The following is a 21,237-nucleotide window of genomic DNA, read 5'->3' as shown; positions in this document are numbered from 1 at the left end:
ATCCGAGGTCGGGTCGCGGGGGCAGCAGCCTAAGCAGGGAAGCCCAGACTTCCCTCTCTCCAGCCACTTCGTCTAGCTCTTCCCGGGGGATCTCGAGGCGTTCCCAGGCTAGCCGGGAGACTTAGTCTTCCCAACGTGTCCTGGGTCTTCCCCGTGGCCTCCTACCAGCTGGACGTGCCCTAAACACCTCCCTAGGGAGGCGTTCGGGTGGCATTCTGACCAGATGCCCGAACCACCTCATCTGGCTCCTCTCGATGTGGAGGAGCAGCGGCTTTACGTTTAGCTCTTCCCGGATGGCAGAGCTTCTCACTCTATCTCTAAGGGAGAGCCCCGCCACCCGGCGGAGGAAACTCATTTGGGCCGCTTGTACCCGTGATCTTATCCTTTCGGTCATGACCCAAAGCTCATGACCATAGGTGAGGATGGAACGTAGATCGACCGGTAAATTGAGAGCTTTGCCTTCCGGCTCAGCTCCTTCTTCACCACAACGGATCGATACAACGTCCGCATTACTGAAGACGCCGCACCGATCCGCCTGTCGATCTCACCATCCACTCTTCCCCCACCCGTGAACAAGACTCCTAGGTACTTGAACTCCTCCACTTGGGGCAGGGTCTCCTCCGCAGCCCGGAGATGACACTCCACCCTTTTCCGGGCGAGAACCATGGACTCGGACTTGGAGGTGCTGATTCTCATTCCGGTCGCTTCACACTCGGCTGCGAACCGATCCAGTGAGAGCTGAAGATCCCGGCAAGATGAAGCCATCAGGACTACATCATCTGCAAAAAGCAGAGACCCAATCCCGTGACCACCAAACCGGATCCCCTCAACGCCTTGGCTGCGCCTAGAAATTCTGTCCATAAAAGTTATGAACAGAATCGGTGACAAAGGACAGCCTTGGCGGAGTCCAACCCTCACTGGGAATGTGTCCGACTTACTGCCGGCAATGCGGACCAAGCTCTGACACTGATCATACAGGGAGCGGACTGCCATAATAAGACCCCATACTCTCTGAGCACTCCCCACAGGACTTCCCGAGGGATACTGTCGAATGCCTTCTCCAAATCCACAAAGCACATGTAGACTGGTTGGGCAAACTCCCATGCACCCTCAAGAACCCTGCCGAGAGTATAGAGCTGGTCCACAGTTCCACGACCAGGACGAAAACCACACTGTTCCTCCTGAATCCGAGGTTCGACTATCCGGCGAAGCCTCCTCTCCAGTACACCTGAATAAACCTTACGGGGAAGGCTGAGGAGTGTGATCCCACGATAGTTGGAACACACCCTACGGTCCCCCTTCTTAAAGAAAGGGACCACCACCCCGGTCTGCCAATCCAGAGGTACCGCCCCCGATGTCAACGCGATGCTGCAAAGTCTTGTCAACCAAGACAGCCCCACAGCATCCAGAGCTTTAAGGAACTCCGGGCGGATCTCATCCACCCCCGGGGCCTTGCCGCCGAGGAGCTTTTTGGATCCCACTGTACACAATATCTGACAAAAGCATTTCCCTGGGGTGTAGTCTGCATGTGACGAATAAACTTGAACCTTGAACCAAAAACAAAAGTGTTGCGTTTTTATTTTTGTTCAGTATAAATACTTGACACTGCAGGTGAAGTTTCCCATTTTCCTGTTATTTTCTTGTCAGGAAATTGGGTATAAGTGAACTATGGATACAAACAAGCCAGTAAAAGACAAGAAATGGCCAATAAATTCATGTTTTATTTGAATAAAGTGCAACCAACATTTTAGGTTGACTTAAAAAGAGCAAGATTTGAGAGTTTTTTAACAAAAGTACAGTATGACCTGTTGCTTCTGCATTTGTTTTTCAACATAATATTAATATCACAAATAAAATGCAGCCAAAGACTCGTCAGGACCCCGACTTAAACAAGCTGAAAAACTTATTGGGGTTTTTACCATTTAGTGGTCAATTGTACGGAATATGTACTGTACTGTGCAATCTACTAATAAAAGTATCAACACGGAGAAGCAAAACACGGCTACAAAAATACAACTTAAGTGACAAGGGACAAGTTTGGGTGACGGACCGACTTCCTGAGACGGAAGTTGCAACGTGCGAAATTGGAAAAGTAGCTTAAGTGTGAGCACTTTTTCAGTCGTAAAAAACTTTTGTAACTTTTTTCAATAATACTATCATACTATGTTGACGTTAGTCCGTCCGCTTTCACCCCCATCCTGTCCTTTGTTGCTTAAAGTTGTGCTGCGGCTTTATATAATAACAATAACAACAACACATTTCATTTATAGGTGCCTTTCAAATGAAACAAGAACACTTCACAATATACGGATAAGATCATTTAAATCGACATGTACGGATAAATTAAGTAATAAATAGTGATAAAATCATCGCGGAGTGCAGCGGCATGCAGTTACAGCGAGGATGCAATTGTGATTTGGATTGGAATGCATGAAGGGAGTCACTAGCTGCATTGCTATTGCAGTTTTCCGCAAAATAAAAGCAGTATTTTTAACATATCTAAAGTGGACATTTTCAACTTGTAGGTGTATCGGACTGTTTTATTATGGCAGTCCGCTCCCTGTACGATCAGTGTCAGAGCTTGGTCCGCATTGCTGGCAGTAAGTCGGACACGTTTCCAGTGAGGGTTGGACTCCGCCAAGGTTGCCCTTTGTCACCGATTCTGTTCATAACTTTTATGGACAGAATTTCTAGGCGCAGTCAAGGCGTTGAGGGGTTCCGGTTTGGTCACCGCGGGATTAGGTCTATGCTTTTTGCAGACGATGTGGTCCTGTTGGCTTCATCTGGCCGGGATCTTCAGCTCTCACTGGATCGGTTCGCAACCGAGTGTGAAGCGGCCGGAATGAGAATCAGCACCTCCAAATCCGAGTCCATGGTTCTCGCCCGGAAAAGGGTGGAATGCCATCTCCGGGTTGGGGAGGAGACCCTGCCCCAAGTGGAGGAGTTCAAGTACCTAGGAGTCTTGTTCACGAGTGAGGGAAGAGTGGATCGTGAGATCAACAGGCGGATCGGTGCGGCGTCTTCAATAATGCGGACGTTGTACCGATCTGTTGTGGTGAAGAAGGAGCTGAGCCGGAAGGCAAAGCTCTCAATTTACCGGTCGATCTACGTTCCCATCCTCACCTATGGTCATGAGCTTTGGGTCATGACCGAAAGGATAAGATCACGGGTACAAGCGGCCCAAATGAGTTTCCTCCGCCGTGTGGCGGGTCTCTCCCTGAGAGATAGGGTGAGAAGCTCTGTCATCCGGGAGGAACTCAAAGTAAAGGCCGCTGCTCCTTCACATCGAGAGGAGCCAGATGAGGTGGTTCGGGCATCTGGTCAGGATGCCACCCGAACGCCTCCCTAGGGAGGTGTTTAGGGCACGTCCAACCGGTAGGAGGCCACGGGGAAGACCCAGGACACGTTGGGAAGACTATGTCTCCCGGCTGGCCTGGGAACGCCTCGGGATCCCCCGGGAAGAGCTAGACGAAGTGGCTGGGGAGAGGGAAGTCTGGGTTTCCCTGCTTAGGCTGGTGCCCCCGCGACCCGACCTCGGATAAACGGAAGAAGATGGATGGATGGATGAAGGTTCTGCGCATTTCTAGGGGTGATGGAAACGCAGCTAATATTGCTGATGTCAGGTGGGAGAGACTTCCATAGTTGGGGAGCAGAGGGACTGAGAGCTCATGGTGATGAGACGGGTTGATGGCACACAAGGTGTACGGGAGAGGAGGATCTGAGGGAATGTGCTGGAGCAACGATGTGGACGAGGTCGGGGAAATAAGGAGGGGTAAAGCCGGTGAAGTTCTTGGAGGATGGGATGAGGGGGTTATGGCTATGATTCAGGCAGCAGAGTTATAGACTTCTGGGGGAGGCAAAGAGAAGGACGTTACGGTGCGAGAGGTGACCAGACTGGGAAGGTGGATAGAGGCATCATGGACAGTAAGAGAAGGGCGCAGACGGTTGATACTACCAAGGTGAAGATGGCAGAGCGAGTGATGTTGATGTGAGACTGGAATGAGGGCATGCTATCCAGGATGACACCCAGACTCTTAACCTGAGGGTTGACCATCACTGGGGAGCTGTCCATAGTCCGGGCAAAACTGTTGACTCCGGAAAGAGTGGTCTTTGGTTGTATTCCTGTTTAATTTGAGGGAGATTGAGGCGAACCAGGATGTTTTCCAAATAAGGAGGAGGTGTGGCATTGGGTTTGGTGGAGAAGACGAGCTAGGTTTCATCAGCATAGCAGTGAAAGTTAAATTTCTGGAAGATATGGCCAAGGGGGGAAGGTAAGTGATGAAGGGACAAGACAGATCCTTGTGGCGTTTGTCTTTCTTGTGGCTTTTGCAACCATGCTGTGGCTGAAAGTTGTTGTGTTGTAATGTACGGTATTGTCTTCTGGCGTGTTCTGACCTTTCTCGGCCATTCTTGTTTTGAGCAGACAGATTTGAGTAAGGTTTAGCGTCCTTGTCATTAGACGTGTTAAACTTCATAAAAAGTCCGCCGTTCTTCAAGCAAATGTTTTCCTTTTCCTTGGATTGATAAGATCGACCCATTGCCTTGTAAAACAACGTTGAATCGAAACCTATCTTCCGGAAGGCAAACTTGCCGAGCGCAGATTGATGTAGTTGAATTTTAGGGATATAAATCGGTATATCGTCGCATCCCAAATGAATCTAAAACCCATCAAGGCCAAGGGTTACATTCTCTGTCGTACTGAGAAACTGGTTGAGGACTACCTCTATCTGCAGCATGCACATTGCTATGATTAATTACCGCATTCCTAAAACCGGCTTACTAACCTAATTAGCCAACTATTAGCTGCCATTTTAGAAGAAAGTAAAACAGTCATTTCCGTGAGAGATGTGAAATAAAGAAAAATAACTTGCTAAAAGGTCACATTGTTGCCATCATGCTAGCAAAGTTTCCGGCAACATTTGAACATCGTCAACAGCCAACACGTGTGTGGAAGAAGACCAAAGAAGAAAGGACTTTGAGAAACACAAAGGTCTGGTGTTGCGTCAGGTTTTTCATGAAGATGGCAGGAAAGCCCTAGGGCGGGCCGGCTGGTCAGTAGTACACGGGTTTGCTACAAACAAACGGGTTCTTATTGGTTAGGTAGTCACTATCCCAAACTCCATCTGTAAGAAAAAGAATGTTCATTAAGATATTTTTAGTGTGTGTTCACAAATTATGAGAAGGTACAGTTTGGTACTGAGGAATGTAGACAGTGACAGAGTTGTGTTTGCTTCTATAGTCCGTGACTATCGTACCCAGATACTTTAATATGGGTAAATAGCCAAAATAAACAAGTCTCTTTGATGTACTTTTTACTTTGATGTACAATTGTTTGTATTTTGATTGCCTCTGAGACCCAGAGCCAGGTGTGTGAAGAGAGGGAACTTTCTCACACTTGTCCTTGTCACTGTTCTCATGTCACCTCTTTGACAAACTCACCAAAAATGAGCTCCAGAAGGATGACATCTGAGGAGACAAGGACAAGGACCCTATTGAAACTGCTGTGTTTTATTATTATTCCGCACCTCCGCGCTGTAATTCGACCCCCTTAACATGCTTCAAAACTCACCAAATTTGACACACACGTCGGTATAGCAAACCTTCCCAACATATTAAGCAACCAATCCCCCAAAATGAAAATTGCGCTCTAGCGCCCCCTAGGAAAAAAAATACAGACAAAACTGCATGTAACTTCTGTTAGGAATGTCATAGCGACATGAAACAAAAACTCCAATGTAGGTCTGACTTAGACCCAATTTTCATACACTCACTTTGTTCAGCTAAAATCTACAGGAAGTTGGCAAAAACCCCTTCAAAATAAAATTTTTGCAAAAAATGCAATTTTTGCCTCTTTGCGCTGTAATTTGACCCCTTTAAAATGATTCAAAAGTCACCAAACTTGGCGCACACATAAGGACTGGCGAATATTGCGATCTAATGAAAAAACCAAACCCCAAAACTCGAAATTGCGCTCTAGCGCTATTTTTGAATAAAACACTGAAAAAACTGTTCCTAGGAAGAAAACACAGACAAACTTGCTTGTAACTTCCGGTAAGAATGTCGGAGGGACATGAAACAAAAATCTCTATGTAGGTCTCACTTGGACCTACATTTCATAGATTGACAACCCCCAACAAAAATCAACAGGAAGTTTGCAATCCGCCCTTCAAAACAAAAGTTTTGTAAAAACCGGTCACATTTCTTCAAACATTATCTCCTCTGAGTGGGTTTGTTGTTTTGGCTTCAAACTCGCACAGGAGAGAGATTGAACCCTTCTGATTAAAAGTATAGAACAGAGTTTGGATAAGTTCTCAGGTTTTGATTTTACGCGCCTTAAAAGAACCCCTGTGCAAAGTCTCCTAAAAAATTTAATTTTTGCCTCTTTGAGCTGTTATTTTACCCCCTTAAAATGCTTCTAAACTCACCAAACTTGACACACACATCAGGTCTGGCAAAAATTGTGATCTGATGAAAAAAACCTAACCTCAAAACTCAAAATTGCGCTCTACCGCCCCCCTAGGAATACAACACGGACAAACTGCTCCTAGGAAGAAAACACAGACAAAACTGCTTGTAACTTCCGGTAGGAATGTCAGAGAGACATGAAACAAAAAACACTATGTAGGTCTCATTTAGACCTACGTTTTAATAATCAACCTACTTTAGCAAAAATCAACAGGAAGTTTGATATTTTCACTTCAACACAACAACTGCATTACTTTCACAATGTATTAGGTTCTCAAAATAGTGGCTCCAAGGCGTTTCGGGGTCTCGGGGGCAGCAGCCAAAGGCGGACCCGACCAACGCTGCTTGCAGCTTTAATTGTACGTGTTATTGTAACGTCATGTAATGACTCTAGCGTTGTCAGCATTAGCTAATATGCTAACACGTTCACAAGTGTTGTTATCATTAACTTACAATGGCAATCTTTTTGTATTGTTTAAGTTCCACAAATTCCTAAATAAAGTTACCAAAATGTCAGCGTGGAGTTATTGAGTCTGTTTAGCTAGCTTGCACAGCTAGTGGATCCATGACTATGACTTCTGTTTTGTTTGATCAGCCGTTTTACTGCCGTTTGACGGACACCCTTTGGAAACAATTAAGGTATGAAAATAAATATTTCGTAAATCCTGCTGTACGTGTATATACTGTATATATATATTTTAGTTTGCTGTGGCTAATATGAAAAAATTAGATTTTTTTTCCTCAAATTTAGTGGGTGCGTTTTACACTATCGTGCGTCTTACACCAATCATTTTGGTCAAGAATTAAAACGGATTAATACACGCACCGTGGTATCAAATGTACGTCTACGCTTCAATAAATCCGTAGCGTCCGTTTCTAAAGACGATACGACATCAAGTCTGCCACTGTCCAAACACTCAACTGACCAGCATCTTGACGCACCACAAACATTGTAGGACAGTTCTGCAGCAAAGTCTGCAAAATCTACTTCGGAGCCATCAGTCCACAAAAAGGAGCCGTCCTGGAAGACAAAGAAATGAGAATTAAACTGCTGGAATGTGACAAGGTGAGACAGAGGTATCCCAACCTTCTTGACATGTCTCTCGGCTTTCCCTTTTGCTTTAAAAAGGAACTGCTCTTTTTTGGTGACATGTGCCTATCATTCACAATCCTTAACCCTTCGATTATGTTGAGGGTCAATTTCACTCATTTCAGTTTTTGTGTTTATCAAAGTACTGGTTATCCTTTCTTTTTCTTTCTGAAATTTGGTGACTTTTCCTCATCTAGGGTCATGAACTGGTGTGCAAAATCTGAAGGTCTTGCAGAGTTTGTAAACAAAGATGATGTTGCGGGTCATTTTGACCCAGACGCTTTAATGTGGGTAAATAGCCAAAATAAACAAGTCTCTTTGATTTACGTTTTACTTTTATGTACAATTGTTTGTATTGTGATTGTTTCTGAGACCCAGAGCCAGGTGTGTGAAGAGAGGGAACTTTCTCACACTTGTCCTTGTCACTGTTCTCATGTCATCTCTTTGACAAACTCACCAAAAATGAGCTCCAGAAGGATGACATCTGAGGAGTGTGAGAAAGTTCCCTCTCTTCACACACCTGGCTCTGGGTCTCAGAGACAATCAAAATACAAACAATTGTACATCAAAGCAAAAAGTACATCAAGGAGACATGTTTATTTTTGGATCTAACAGCTATTTACCCACATTAAAGCGCCTGGGTCAAAATGACTCGCAACATCATCTTTGTACACAAACTCTGCACAAACATTCCACTACACAACAAAGTGTCCAGATTTACACACCAGTCCATGACCCTAGATGAGGAAAAGTCACCAGATTTCAGCAAGAAAAAGAAAGGATAACCAGTACTTTGATCAACACAAAAACTGAAATGGGTCAAATTCTCGCCCGGAAAAAGGGTGGAGTGCCATCTCCGGGTTGGGGAGGAGACCCTGCCCCCAAGTGGAGGAGTTCAAGTACCTAGGAGTCTTGTTCACGAGTGAGGGAAGAGTGGATCGTGAGATCGACAGGCGGATCGGTGCGGCGTCTTCAGTAATGCGGACGTTGTACCGATCCGTTGTGGTGAAGAAGGAGCTGAGCCGGAAGGCAAAGCTCTCAATTTACCGGTCGATCTACGTTCCCATCCTCACCTATGGTCATGAGCTTTGGGTCATGACCGAAAGGATGAGATCACGGGTACAAGCGTCCCAAATGAGTTTGGGTCTCTCCCTTAGAGATAGGGTGAGAAGCTCTGTCATCCGGGAGGAACTCAAAGTAAAGCCGCTGCTCCTCCACATCGAGAGGAGCCAGATGAGGTGGTTCTGGCATCTGGTCAGGATGCCACCCGAACGCCTCCCTAGGTAGGTGTTTAGGGCACGTCCAGCCGGTAGGAGGCCACGGGGTAGACCCAGGACACGTTGGGAAGACTATGTCTCCCGGCCGGCCTGGGAACGCCTCGGGATCCCCCGGGAAGAGCTAGACGAAGTGGCTGGGGAGAGGGAAGTCTGGGTTTCCCTACTTAGGCTGTTGCCCCCGCGACCCGACCTCGGATAAGCTGAAGATGATGGATGGATGGATGGACCCTTAACATAATACAATTGGAACAAAAAATGTCACTTTTCTAAATGTTTATATAACCTAAAATAAAATTTTTATTGGTTTAACCGGTTTTCTTGACTGTTTTGAGTGCATTTACACAGTACGGGTCAAAACGACCCGTAACATAATCAATGTCACATTTTTCCAACATAATGACATTTTTTTTGTTACTGTCATTTCTTCTCTGAGGCTACTGAGAATATTCTATTTTGCCTCCGAATAGAAATGCGTGGTTGAGGAGAAGAGTGGACCAACCTTATTTCCATCTGTAGCCACAAGCTAATATTAGCCAGTAAGGCTGGACGGGCAAATCTCAGCGTGGTAGTTGCTATGCTAGTTAGCGGCAGGTAGGCTTGTATCTCAAATGTGTGTTCGCAACTTAAACGGTAAGTAAAAGCTGAGCAAAATAGTCCCGAGTCAGGGTTCTCAACAACACTGTGACTTGTAAATACCTTGAAGGCGCCGTAGAGTCCGATCCAGGCATAGTCCGCAGACGCCTCCTGCACCAGTTCAATGACCAGGCTGTTTTCCAGCCGGCTGTGGATGGAGGCCAGGTGGCCACCAAACACGTTGCAGATGTTCTAATGGGAGCAAAAATGTGGAAATTGAACTTTTTATGTATTAAACAGAAAACCAAACACTGCTGTGATGCGAAAATGTGTAACTGAGAGATGTACAAACCCCGTTTCCATATGAGTTGGGAAATTGTGTCGGATGTAAATATAAACGGAATACGGTATGGCCCGGTTGGTAGAGTAGCCGTGCCAGCAACTTGAGGGTTGCAGGTTCGATTCCCTGCTTCCGCCATCCTAGTCACTGCCGTTGTGTCCTTGGGCAAGACACGTTACCCACCTGCTCCCGGTGCCACCCACACTGGTTTAAATGTAACTTAGATATTGGGTTTCACTATGTAAAGCGCTTCGAGTCACTAGAGAAAAGCGCTATATAAATATAATTCACTTCACAATACAATGATTTGCAAATCCTTTTCAACCCATATTCAGTTGAATATGCTTCAAAGACAACATATTTGATGTTCAAACTCATAAACTTAATTTTTTTTTGTAATAGTAATTAACTTAGAATTTCATGGCTGCAACATGTGCCTAAGTAGTTGGGAAAGGGCATGTTCACCACTGTGTGACATCAAATTTTCTTTTAACAACACTCAATAAACGTTTGGGAACTGAGGAAACTAATTGTTGAAGCTTTGAAAGTGGAATTCTTTCCCATTCTTGTTTTATGTAGAGCTTCAGTCCTTCAACAGTCTCCGCTGTCGTATTTTACGCTTCATAATGCGCCACACATTTTTGATGGGAGACAGGTCTGGACTGCAGGCGGGCCAGGAAAGTACCCGCACTCTTTTACTAACACGTGGCTTGGCATTGTCCATGTTGCTCCAAAAGCTGTATGTACCTTTCAGCATTAATGGTGCCTTCACAGATGTGTAAGTTAGCCATGCCTTGGCCACTAATACAACTAGTGTTCCTGAGCAAATGTGGTGATATCCTATAGAGATTGATTTCGTTTTTTCGTCACGGTCATTCAATGTTGGTTTCCGGCCATGCCGCTGATAAATGTTTATGAGTTTGAGTTCTAACACGTAGCTTGGCATTGTCTTGCTGAAATAAGCAGGGGCGTCCATGATAACAACATATGTTGCTCCAAAAGCTGTATGTACCTTTCAGCATTAATGGTGCCTTCACAGATGTGTAAGTTAGCCATGCCTTGGCCACTAATACAACTAGTGTTCCTGAGCAAATGTGGTGATATCCTATAGAGATTGATTTCGTTTTTTCGTCACGGTCATTCAATGTTGGTTTCCGGCCGTGCCGCTGATAAATGTTTATGAGTTTGAGTTCTAACACATAGCTTGGCATTTTCATGCTGAAATAAGCAGGGGCGTCCATGATAACAACATATGTTGCTCCAAAAGCTGTATGTACCTTTCAGCATTAATGGTGCCTTCACAGATGTGTAAGTTACCCATGCCTTGGGCACTAATACACCCCCATACCATCACACATGCTGGCTTTTCAACTTTGCGCCTATACCAATCCGGATGGTTATTTTCCTATTTTGTTCCGGAGGACACCAAGTCCACAGTTTCCAAATATAAATTGAAATGTGGCCTCGTCAGACCACAGAACACTTTTCCACTTTGCATCAGTCCATCTTAGATGAGCTTAGGGCCCAGCGAAGCCAGTGGCGTTCCTGGGTGTTGTTGATAAATGGGTTTTGGTTTTGCATAGTAGGGTTTTAACTTGCACTTACAGATGTAGCGACTAACTGTAGTTACTGACAGTGGTTTTATAAAGTGTTCCTGAGCTCATGCTGTTTGTTTTTAAATCTTTACATGGACTGGCACCTCAATATATCTCGGACCTCATCCAAATTTTTACATTCCTGCGCGCTCTGAGGTCCGAGAGCCAGTTCCAGCTTGTGGTGCCCAAGACCAGACTTAAGACCAGGGGAGACAGGGCCTTCTCTGTGGTCGGCCCTAAGCTCTGGAACACTCTGCCCCTCCATGTTCAAACTGCTTCCACAGTGGACTCTTTTAAGTCTCGTCTTAAGACCCACTTTTATTCTTTGGCTTTTAACACTACGTGAGTTGTGTGGTCCTCTGTTGTCCTCTCTGTTTTTTATAAACTTTTATTTTTATTTTACTGTTTTAATTGATTTTACCCTTTAAAATAGTTTTTAATCATATTTGTTTTTATATTGTTTCTATTGGTTTTATATTTATTTATTTTTTGTTTTTATTCAGTCATTGGTGGAGCATAATATATATATACTTTTTTATATACAGGATGGACCGCTCGCCTGTATCGGTTGGGGACGTCTCTACGCTGCTGATCCGCTTGAGATGGTTTCCTGTGGACGGGACTCTCGCTGCGGTCTTGGATCCGCTTGAACTGAACTCTCGCGGCTGTGTTGGAGCCACTATGGATTGAACTTTCACAGTATCATGTTAGACCCGCTCGACATCCATTGCTTTCGGTCCCCTAGAGAGGGGGGGTTGCCCACATCTGAGGTCCTCTCCAAGGTTTCTCATAGTCAGCATTGTCACTGGCGTCCCACTGGATGTGAATTCTCCCTGCCCACTGGGTGTGAGTTTTCCTTGCCCTTTTGTGGGTTCTCCCGAGGATGTCGTAGTCGTAATGATTTGTGCAGTCCTTTGAGACATTTGTGATTTGGGGCTGTATAAATAAACATTGATTGATTATTTTATTTTATTTTTTTTTTACAATTGTTTTTAACATGGCTGTGCGGCACTTTGGAAACGTTATTGTTGTTTAAATGTGCTATATAAATAAAGTGGATTGGATTGGATGCGGTGATATCCTTTACACACCGATGTCGGTTTTTGAAGCCTTACCACCTGAGGGATCAAAGGTCCGTAATATTATCGCTTACGTGCAATGATTTTTCCAGATTCTCTGACTTTTTGATGATTTTACGGACCGTAGATGGTAAAAATCCCTAAATTCCTTGCATTAGCTCGTTGAGAAATGTTGTTCTAAAACGGTTTGACAAAATGCTAAGTGAATGACTTAGCATTTCATGGAAGCTGTTTTTATAGCCAATCATGGCACCCACCTGTTCCCAATTAGCCTGCACACCTGTGGGATGTTCCAAATAAGTGTTTGATGAGCATTCCTCAACTTTATCAGTATTTACTGCCACCTTTCCCAACTTGAGTCCGAACATCAAATATGTTGTCTTTGTGGCATATTCAACTGAATATGGCTTGAAAAGGATTTGCAAATCATTGTATTCCGTTTATATTTACATCTAACGCAATTTCCCAACTCATGTGGGTAGATCACAGACTAAATGACGAGCTCCGTGCGTCTTGTTTTTGTCCGTCAGTCGCTTCCGGACAAAATGGCTCACTCTTTGCATCAGCCCTAGCACATTGGCACGTTTGTTCTATGTTGCAATTAGGACAAATACGGAGTAAACCCACTTGCCAGTCAGCAGTCACTCTCTGTGTCTCTGTGGGCGGAGGCGGGGCGGGGATTCTCGTAACGTCAACGTAAAGTAATGTAGGAGAATTGATCCAGATATTCCCCCCCGAAAATTTTAATCAGTCCAATTTCAACAATTTCCTAAAAGTATAATCAGAATCAGCTCACAATATGTTTGAGTATGTTGCTAACGAACTAACTGTTTGTACTGTAAAATAGGCAGCGTTTGACTGTACTATTACAATCTGGGTAATAATCGCGGATTTCACAGCAAAAACAGTAGCAGTCACATTCAAAACACACTTAAAAGAGCAAGTTGCTTAGAACATAAACATAAAAACACGCACTACGTAAAAAAAAAACCAAGTAGAGTGCCCAAAAAAGATGGCTTCTCGATCTTTTAGAAATGGCCTGAAGTTCCCCCAAAGTGATGAGTTCAGGTCCTTTTTTAATTTATTCCTGGACCAGTGAGCAATTTCTCTTACCGAGACTCTAGGAACTAACGCAAGGATGTCCTGTGGCCTCAAAGTGTAGCTACTGGACTTTCTACACATCAAAGAGCTTAGGGGGAACCAGACCAAGAAGTGGTTTAGAAATAAAAAGCATCCATGGAGAAAATCTGATTTGCAAGATGAAAAATGAATACCGAGTTGGAACTGCTTCCTTTTCTGATGCCAGCTTTTATCATTAGAGTGCAAGCTAGGGCGTACAAGCATCTGAGTCTTGGTCTTGGTCCGTGTGAACATCGTCCTTACCTCGGCCTCTGCATAAGTCTTGTTTATATTCTGGAAGATGTAACATTGATCCTCCAGCTGAGTCCATCCTTTAGGACATCGCAAATCTGAAACACAATGGCAAGGTTTTGTCGCAAAATATACTATTTGGGAAAGTCTCGGCTACTTACTGTAGTTGTGAAGAAGACCCCAAGGCCTCTGTGGAGAAGAAAGTACGATGTTAAATTCACCAATCACAACTTAGTTCCTATTCGGACAGTGACTCACTTTGCGGGACTATTTTCTACACACCGTCTACTTCATACTTTCAAACATACTACTACCAGGCCGCAAGGGGTGTGACTACATGTACTTATAACATACTACTACCAGGCCACAAGGGGTGTGACTACATGTACTTATAACATACTACTACCAGGCCGCAAGGGGTGTGACTACATGTACTTATAACATACTACTACCAGGCCACAAGGGGTGTGACTACATGTACTTATAACATACTACTACCAGGCCACAAGGGGTGTGACTACATTTACTTATAACATACTACTACCAGGCTACAAGCGTAGCATTTTAGCATTGATTAACTGGCAGTCACAAAGGTGAGTTTTGTTGATGTTGACTGCCAGCTAATCGATGCTAACATGCTATTTACCGGCGGTGCTAAAGCAGACATGGCACAGAGATGTATGAATAACCTGTAGATGCATTTGCAACTATATTACGTTTCCTTCCACCCACATTTAATGCGAAACAAACACTTACCAATCGACGGATTTAAGTTGCTCCAGTGTCACAAGTCCTGATCGTTTGGTCCGCACATTTTTACCGGCGATGCTAACGCAGCTATTCGGCCATGCAATGGCTATGAATAGCGTCAATAGCTATTCGCTCAATAGCTTTAGTTTCTAACACTAACAGGGAGGGATTCAAGTTGCACCACTGGCCCGAAGATGCCAAAGTGTCTGCCGCCAGACCCCCATTGAATGTGCCAAAGTGGCTCCACATTTGACCGGCGATGACGGACATGGCACAGAGATGTATGGATAACCTGCAGATGCATTTGCAACGATAAAGTCAACGAAATCACAAAGGTGAGTTTTGTTGATGTTGACTTATTTGCTAATCAGACATATTTGGTCGCGGCGTGACTGCTAGTTAATCAATGCTAAAATGCTACGCTAATCGACGCTAACATGCTATTTACCGGCGGTGCTAAAGCAGACATGGCACAGAGATGTATGGATAACCTGCAGATGCATTTGCAACTATATTACGTTTCCTTCCACCCACATTTAATGCGAAACAAACACTTACCAATCGACGGATTTAAGTTGCTCCAGTGTCACAAGATGCGAAAGTCCTGATCGTTTGGTCCGCACATTTTTACCGGCGATGCTAACGCAGCTATTCGGCCATGCTATGGCTATGAATAGCGTCAATAGCTATTCGCTCAATAGCTTCAGTTTCTAACACTAACAGGGAGGGATTCATGTTGCACCACTGGCCCGAAGATGCCAAAGTGTCTGCCGCCAGACCCCCATTGACTGTCCCAAAGTGGCTCCACATTTGACCGGCGATGACGGACATGGCACAGAGATGTATGGATAACCTGCAGATGCATTTGCAACGATAAAGTCAACGAAATCACAAAGGTGAGTTTTGTTGATGTTGACTTATTTGCTAATCAGACATATTTGGTCGCGGCGTGACTGCCAGCTAATCAATGCTAAAATGCTACGCTAATCGACGCTAACATGCTATTTACCGGCGGTGCTAAAGCAGACATGGCACAGAGATGTATGGATAACCTGCAGATGCATTTGTAACGATAAAGTCACAGAAATCACAAAGGTGAGTTTTGTTGATGTTGACTGCCAGCTAATCGATGCTAACATGCTACGCTAATCGACGCTAACATGCTATTTACCGGCGGTGCTAAAGCAGACATGGCACAGAGATGTATGGATAACCTGCAGATGCATTTGCAACTATATTACGTTTCCTTCCACCCACATTTAATGCGAAACAAACACTTACCAATCGACGGATTTAAGTTGCTCCTGTGTCACAAGTCCTGATCGTTTGGTCCGCAAATTTTTACCAGCGATGCTAACGCAGCTATTCGGCCATGCAATGGCTATGAATAGCGTCAATAGCTATTCGCTCAATAGCTTCAGTTTCTAACACTAACAGGGAGGGATTCAAGTTGCACCACTGGCCCGAAGATGCCAAAGTGTCTGCCGCCAGACCCCCATTGAATGTACCAAAGTGTCTCCACATTTGACCGGCGATGACGGACATGGCACAGAGATGTATGGATAACCTGCAGATGCATTTGCAACAATAAAGTCAACGAAATCACAAAGGTGAGTTTTGTTGATGTTGACTTATTTGCTAATCAGACATATTTGGTCGCGGCGTGACGGCCAGTTAATCAATGCTAAAATGCTACGCTAATCGACACTAACATGCTATTTACCGGCGGTGCTAAAGCGGACATGGCACAGAGATGTATGGATAACCTGCAGATGCATTTGCAACGATAAAGTCAACGAAATCACAAAGGTGAGTTTTGTTGATGTTGACTGCCAGCTAATCGATGCTAACATGCTACGCTAATCGACGCTAACATGCTATTTACCGGCGGTGCTAAAGCAGACATGGCACAGAGATGTATGGATAACCTGCAGATGCATTTGCAACTATATTACGTTTCCTTCCACCCACATTTAATGCGAAACAAACACTTACCAATCGACGGATTTAAGTTGCTCCAGTGTCACAAGTCCTGATCGTTCGGTCCGCACATTTTTACCGGCGATGCTAACGCAGCTATTCGGCCATGCTATGGCTATGAATAGCGTCAATAGCTATTCGCTCGATAGCTTCAGTTTCTAACACTAACAGGGAGGGATTCAAGTTGCACCACTGGCCCGAAGATGCCAAAGTGTCTGCCGCCAGACCCCCATTGAATGTGCCAAAGTGGCTCCACATTTGACCGGCGATGACGGACATGGCACAGAGATGTATGGATAACCTGCAGATGCATTTGCAACGATAAAGTCAACAAAATCACAAAGGTGAGTTTTGTTGATGTTGACTTATTTGCTAATCAGACATATTTGGTCGCGGCGTGACTGCCAGCTAATCAATGCTAAAATGCTACGCTAATCGACGCTAACATGCTATTTACCGGCGGTGCTAAAGCGGACATGGCACAGAGATGTATGGATAACCTGCAGATGCATTTGCAACGATAAAGTCAACGAAATCACAAAGGTGAGTTTTGTTGATGTTGACCTTTTTGCTAATCAGACATATTTGGTCGCGGCGTGACTGCCAGTTAATCAATGCTAAAATACTACGCTAATCGACGCTAGCATGCTATTTACCGGCGGTGCTAAAGCAGACATGGCACAGAGATGTATGGATAACCTGTAGATGCATTTGCAACGATAAAGTCAACGAAATCACAAAGGTGAGTTTTGTTGATGTTGACTGCCAGCTAATCGATGCTAACATGCTACGCTAATCGATGCTAACATGCTATTTACCGGCGGTGCTAAAGCAGACATGGCACAGAGATGTATGGATAACTTGTAGATGCATTTGCAACTATATTACGTTTCCTTCCACCCACATTTAATGCGAAACAAACACTTACCAATCGACGAATTTAAGTTGCTCCAGTGTCACAAGTCCTGATCGTTTGGTCCGCACATTTTTACCGGCGATGCTAACGCAGCTATTCGGCCACGCTATGGCTATGAATAGCGTCAATAGCTACTTCTTCAATCTGTTTCAATACATGCGTAATCTGTTGACTCGCTTAAACCGCTCAAAACCGAGTCTGAATCCGAGCTAATGTCGCTATATCTTGCTGTGGTATCTGCCATTGTTTGTTTACATAGGCAGCACTGTGTGACGTCACAGGGAAATGGATAGCGCCATCGCAAATAGCGAAAATCAAGCTCTTTAAAGGTTTTTTTAGGGATTTTCGGAGACCGGTAAAATTTTGACAAAAACTTCAAAAAATACAACGCGCCACTGGGAACTGATTTTTATTGTTTTCAACCCTTTTTAAATTGTGATAATGTTCCCCTTTAATGACAATTAAAAAAGTTGACCTTAACCGTGTTGTTGTCTTGCCAGTTAATTTATTGATTTCACTCATTAAAAATCAAACTAAGGGATATAATAAAAATAAACCAATCAACATTACGTTGAAGTAAAATATTAAGGAAAAGGAGCGGAAAGACGTTAAAACATTTTATATCTGCCTCCGATTTTCCCACAAATTACGAATGACTTTCAATGTTGGCGACTTCAAAGCCACATTTTCATTTTACAAAAATCAAACCAATAAATTCTACAAAGTCATTTCTTTTCATCATCATCCTTTTTACATTTAATAGAAAAATATATTTACATGTTTTTGTTCCATAATCACTCTTCTAAATGTAGATTTAGTAAAGATCTCAGTTCCCTTCAGATTGTGATAACTCTCTCATTTAGAATGCGTTCGGTGTTTTGTAAGAAGAATACAGAATGTGTATTTCTGCTGTGGGTGCACTTGCATTCAGAAGAGGAGCTACACTGAGTCGAAGTTTAGATGCCAGTTCCACGCATTAACTTGTGGATTGTTACCATCACGCTTTGATCGAAAAAAGTGGTTGTCAATGCAGTCTGTGATATTTCTACCTGAATAAATAAATAGGATACAAGTCTAAACCAGGGGTGCCCATTACGTCGATCGCGAGCTACCAGTCGACCGCGGGGGGTGTGTCAGTCCATCTCCAGCCAGGCTTTTAAAAAAAATAAGACCTAAAAATGAGTGATCATCAATCTTCACCAAGACGTCACTTAAATGACATTCACGGTACCGTAGGGTCTTGTGAGATGACGCTGGCTGCTGCAAGATCGTTATTATGAAAATATAACCGAGAGGAAGGCGAGAAACACTTTTTATTTCAACAGACTCTCACGCCGTACCTTCCGTCAGAACTCTAAAGGCAGACTGCACATTTCCTATCTTCACAATAAAAGCCCTGCTTCATGCTGCCCGCGCTAACTAAATACAGAGTCTGGGAAAACTGGCGTGCACAAGCGATCCCGTGACGTGCACGCCAGCTTTCCGAGACTCTTATTTTGTTAGCGCAGGCAGCATGAAGCAGGGCTTTTATTGTGAAGATAGGAAATGTGCAGTCGGCCTTTAGAGTTTTGACGGCGCGAAAGTCTGTTGAAATAAAAAAGTGTTTCTCGCCTTCCTCTCTGTCATTTTTTCATAATAATGAACTGGCAGCAGCCAGCGTCATCTCACAAGACCCTCGGGTGCCGTGAATGTCAATCAAGCAAGCTACGGAATTTGCCGCCAATGTTTTTCTTGTAAAGTGTATGGAAGCTGGATGAATTAAATGCCAAAAACCAACCACTTTCATGTGGTATTGTACAGAAAGGACCACTTTTTTTCTCCTCCATTTGAAAATGTGGGCGGTTATCATCATTACTGTCTGATTCCAATCAATGCAAGTCATCAGAATCAGGTAATACACCAACTTATATTCTTGTCTTGGTGAAAGAAAGACATCTATATGTGTTACACATGCTTGTATTATCATTAAACACATTTAACTTGTTTACAAAAATGTCTCTTTCATGAATAAATAAATATAAATGATATATATAAATGAGGTAGATCCCCTCGAGTTGGTCAATTGAAAAGTAGCTCGCCCGCAGAAAAAGTGTGGGCACCCCTGGTCTTTTGATGAATAAAATGTGACATTCAGACGGCTAAACATTCCATATTTGAGGACGACCAACCAGAAATGTTGAAAAAGAACATACACATTGTTTTAATATGGCATGAAATATCTTCCTCCGCAGTTTATCCCTCAACTGAATTACGACCATGTTTGCATCTCGACTTATCACAGATTACATGAACACTTTTGACATTCCAAGCCTGACTGTTCTTGTCACACGTCGCTCATACTTTCCTAAAGTTGTCTTATTTTGTGCCAGCCCAATATTTTACAGTCCCTTGCAAAACCGAGCGTAGAAACAAAAGCCAGATAAATGGATCGCAGTCGCAAAAGTACACGTTGATTGGAGTTAGCAGGAGAGATTTGAACTCACAGCTTCAGTAAACAGTCCGCTGATTCCACAGAGGAGGAAGAACACACCAACGGCCGATACCATCTATGCAGGGACGGACAAATATTTCTCGGAATATTTATCGGGGTTACGAAGATACAGTCACTTGAGAGCCTGGTAAGAAATGAAGTCCAGGAAGCCGGCGTTACCTGGTCTTGTTGCGATGAGTAATGCAGACGGTCCTTATTAGCGCCTCCTTTGATGCTGCCCTGGAATGTTGACTGTCTTGACAACGTCAACACTCAAACAACAACAGCGGCCTAAGCTAGCATTAGCTCACTGTGTTAGCGCTTATAGCAGGGGTAGGGAACCTATGGCTCTAGAGCCAGATGTGGCTCTTTTGATGACTGCATCTGGCTCTCAGACAAATCTTAGCTAACATTGCTAAACGCGATAAATATGAATAATTTCGCTGGTAGTCACAGTGCTAAAAATAATGTGCAAAATGTAAAACATGCATTTATATCCATCCATCCATTTCTACCGCACCTGTTCAAGAAGTCGCATTAATGGTAAGAAGTATTTTATGTCACAATGGGGGGGTCGTTCTCCCAGGAAGGCAGACGGACTACTCGGGACTTGGCATTTAGGTAAAAACATGATTTAATTTTAGCTAAAAAAAATATAAACACAAAAATCGCTCACAGCGGAGGCACAAGACTAAGAACATAAACAAAACCGACTTGGTATGGCATGAAGCACGAAACTATGGCAAGGCATGAAACAAGTCAGCACAGGGCGACTGACTGGCAAAGACGAGCTTAAATGCTGCCTCTGATTAGTGCTCGGGAAGCAGGTGAGCGGGGATTTTGTCCACCGGAGACAGGTGGACAAAATGAGTAACCAAGGAAACCAGACAAGGGAGTGGAAAAAAAACAGGAACTTAAAGAGTCCAAAGGCACATGGCCAAACAAAAACATGATCAACAGACATGAAATTTTTAATTATTATTGGTTAGCTTCAGAATAACAATGTTATTAAAAAGAATAAGAGACTTATTATACTCTAAAAATGTTGGTCTTACTTAAAAATGCACACATTTAGTTGTATTCCGTGTTAAAAAAAATATGATATGGCTCTCACGGAAATACATTTTGAAATATTTGGCTTTCATGGCTCTCTCAGACAAATCTTAGCTAACATTGCTAAACGCGATAAATATGAATAATTTCGCTGGTAGTCACAGTGCTAAAAATAATGTGCAAAATATAAAACATTCTCATGCATTTATATCCATCCATCCATTTCTACCGCACCTGTTCAAGAAGTCGCATTAATGGTAAGAAGTATTTTATGTCAC

At 43.7% G+C, this 21,237-nt stretch overlaps 1 protein-coding gene across 2 annotated transcripts; it reads right to left on the bottom strand.

Moving 5' to 3' along the window:
- Positions 1-1,701: 1,701 nt before the first annotated feature.
- Positions 1,702-20,111, bottom strand: LOC133554114 (alpha-N-acetylgalactosamine-specific lectin-like). 2 transcript variants are annotated; one of them, XM_061902526.1, is made up of 6 exons: positions 19,920-20,111; positions 13,952-13,979; positions 13,803-13,888; positions 9,529-9,657; positions 7,392-7,486; positions 1,702-5,123 (listed from the first exon to the last, which is right to left on the bottom strand). In XM_061902526.1, coding segments are annotated over exons 1-6 (402 nt in total). In that variant the 5' UTR covers positions 19,983-20,111; the 3' UTR covers positions 1,702-5,122. The 2 variants fall into 2 exon arrangements, with proteins under 2 accessions (XP_061758510.1, XP_061758509.1); XM_061902525.1 differs by having other exon boundaries at positions 7,408-7,486; positions 19,920-20,110.
- Between the last annotated feature and the right edge of the window lie 1,126 nt (positions 20,112-21,237).

Source organism: Nerophis ophidion, linkage group LG06 (assembly GCF_033978795.1).
Source record: "Nerophis ophidion isolate RoL-2023_Sa linkage group LG06, RoL_Noph_v1.0, whole genome shotgun sequence".
In the NCBI taxonomy this organism is placed as follows: domain Eukaryota; kingdom Metazoa; phylum Chordata; class Actinopteri; order Syngnathiformes; family Syngnathidae; genus Nerophis; species Nerophis ophidion.
The sequence above is the reverse complement of the archived record's forward strand: the minus strand, read 5'-3'. Positions and strand labels throughout refer to the sequence as shown.

Excerpts from the sequence above, each read along its gene's own strand:
- LOC133554114 (XM_061902525.1), bottom strand. The coding sequence starts at position 19,982 with ATGGTATCGGCCGTTGGTGTGTTCTTCCTCCTCTGTGGAATCAGCGGA. Across the intron at positions 13,980-19,919 it reads GCGGACTGTTTACTGAAGCT|AGGCCTTGGGGTCTTCTTCA; the intron begins GTGAGTTCAAAT and ends TCTTCTCCACAG. Across the intron at positions 5,124-7,407 it reads ACTGTCCTACAATGTTTGTG|ATGGAGTTTGGGATAGTGAC; the intron begins GTGCGTCAAGAT and ends TTTTTCTTACAG.